Genomic DNA, 1,643 nt, shown 5'->3' with positions numbered 1-1,643 from the left:
AGGACTAGTGTAATATTGTAAACTCATGTTGAGAATTTTCTATTTGTATTATAATACATGTTCTTATGCTCCGTATCAACTCAAAATTGAGCTGATTTGATTTTTATTAACTTTTTATACAGCAGTACTATTGTAGTTCTTTGTCAATTAATGAAGTATGCTGTTTAGTTCACTTAGCATGCTTTGTAGGAAACTCTGCTCATGCTTGTAGCAATTACGATACCAGATGAGTACATTGGTTGATCTATATCACATGATCACAATAGACAGAATTTTGAAGCACTCATTGAGTTTACAATGAATTATTTACAATCATGTCTGGATTGAATATTAGATGACTTTTAATTTATATGTTTACAGAAGATTATAAACACTTTCAATTAAAATTACTTAAAATAACATTTGCAGTGCTAGCTATGCATACTGGATGATTGAAGAATTATTTCACTGATGCTCAAATAAAATTATTTCCCTAATGTCCAAATAAATATCAACTGTGGTGATGTCAAATAGCATGACCTCTCTACTCTACATCTAGCAGGTTGCTGACCACATCAAAGGTACAGACCAATATTTAATGCACTTTGTTTAAGGAAATGCTCTTAAATCTACTAAAAGAAAAAAATGAAACTGCTGGCTATGTTGTGTTTTTCTTGTCTCTATTGTTAGTTGTATAAAATTGCATGATATAATATTCTCATTCATTTTCAACTTTAGGTATCAATGCTGCTCAAGGACTGGAGCAAGAGTGTACTAGATTCATGAGTCAATCACTGGTTGGATACAGAGCAAAGAATCTAAAAAGTAGTGCAATTGGAAGTCCCTTAACTGAGGCAGTCAGAGTCTTGCAAGAGTACCAGTTCAATTGTTCATCTGCTATAACCAGTCTTATATTGGGGATTGATGTAAGAGCAGGTCATAGACTTTTTCCAAGTGTTCAGGTCTTTCGAAAAATTGGTGGCAGCAGTCAATATGACCTAGTGATTGGGAGCGAGAGAGTTATCTATTATGGGACTAATAATGTCAGTACCAGTGGAGTGTCTCAATCCTCCTATACCAGTAATGAGTGGAGACCTGCTAGCTGTATCACAACCATCTCCAGCCTTTAGTATAGTTAGAGTGCATTACATTGATAATGTTCAAAGAGTCAGATTCAGTAGCAGCCAACATGCATTTGGCACTAGAAGTGGTGTCAACTTAAACAACTCTTTAATCACCAATCAGTTGATCTTAGTATATCCAGTAACAGGTATATTTATAATGCATTCTCATTGTAGTATAACTAATATATATTACTATCATTAGATAACTACTGTGTTAACAGCATCAATTCAATCACTCCTTCAATTGTTAGAGAATATGGTTTTAAAGTTCACCAATCACAAATGTTTTCCAGTAGACGGCAGTATTTATATCCTGACATGCTCTTCTCTTGCAATGGATCAGTTACTAAATGGATTTTTGGAGCTGTGGATCAGAAAAACAATCAGGATGTTTTGGTGGAATTCCAGATATGGCATAAACAAGGGCATGGGTCAAATATTTACAGTAAAGTTTCATCTAGCTCAATGTCCTTGAATAACATTACAATGATTGGTACTAATCTTTACCAGTATACTCCTCAGACTCCACTGCAGTTCAGA

The 1,643-nt window shown here is 34.3% G+C and overlaps 1 protein-coding gene across 2 annotated transcripts in view; it reads left to right on the top strand.

Annotated features, from left to right (window-relative positions):
* The first annotated feature begins 6 nt into the window (after positions 1-6).
* LOC109582303 (uncharacterized) overlaps positions 7-1,643 on the top strand; it is an 11,222-nt gene continuing 9,585 nt past the window's right edge. For both annotated transcript variants that reach the window (XM_019996979.1, XM_019996980.1), the window contains exons 1-2: positions 7-1,249; positions 1,306-1,637. In XM_019996979.1, coding sequence (XP_019852538.1) covers positions 1,009-1,249; positions 1,306-1,637 — 573 coding nt within the window. In that variant the 5' untranslated portion in view covers positions 7-1,008. The remainder of the gene's footprint in view (positions 1,250-1,305; positions 1,638-1,643) is intronic.

Source organism: Amphimedon queenslandica, unplaced genomic scaffold (genome assembly GCF_000090795.2).
Source record: "Amphimedon queenslandica unplaced genomic scaffold, v1.1 AMPQUscaffold_13391, whole genome shotgun sequence".
Taxonomy (NCBI): domain Eukaryota; kingdom Metazoa; phylum Porifera; class Demospongiae; order Haplosclerida; family Niphatidae; genus Amphimedon; species Amphimedon queenslandica.
The sequence above is the reverse complement of the archived record's forward strand: the minus strand, read 5'-3'. Positions and strand labels throughout refer to the sequence as shown.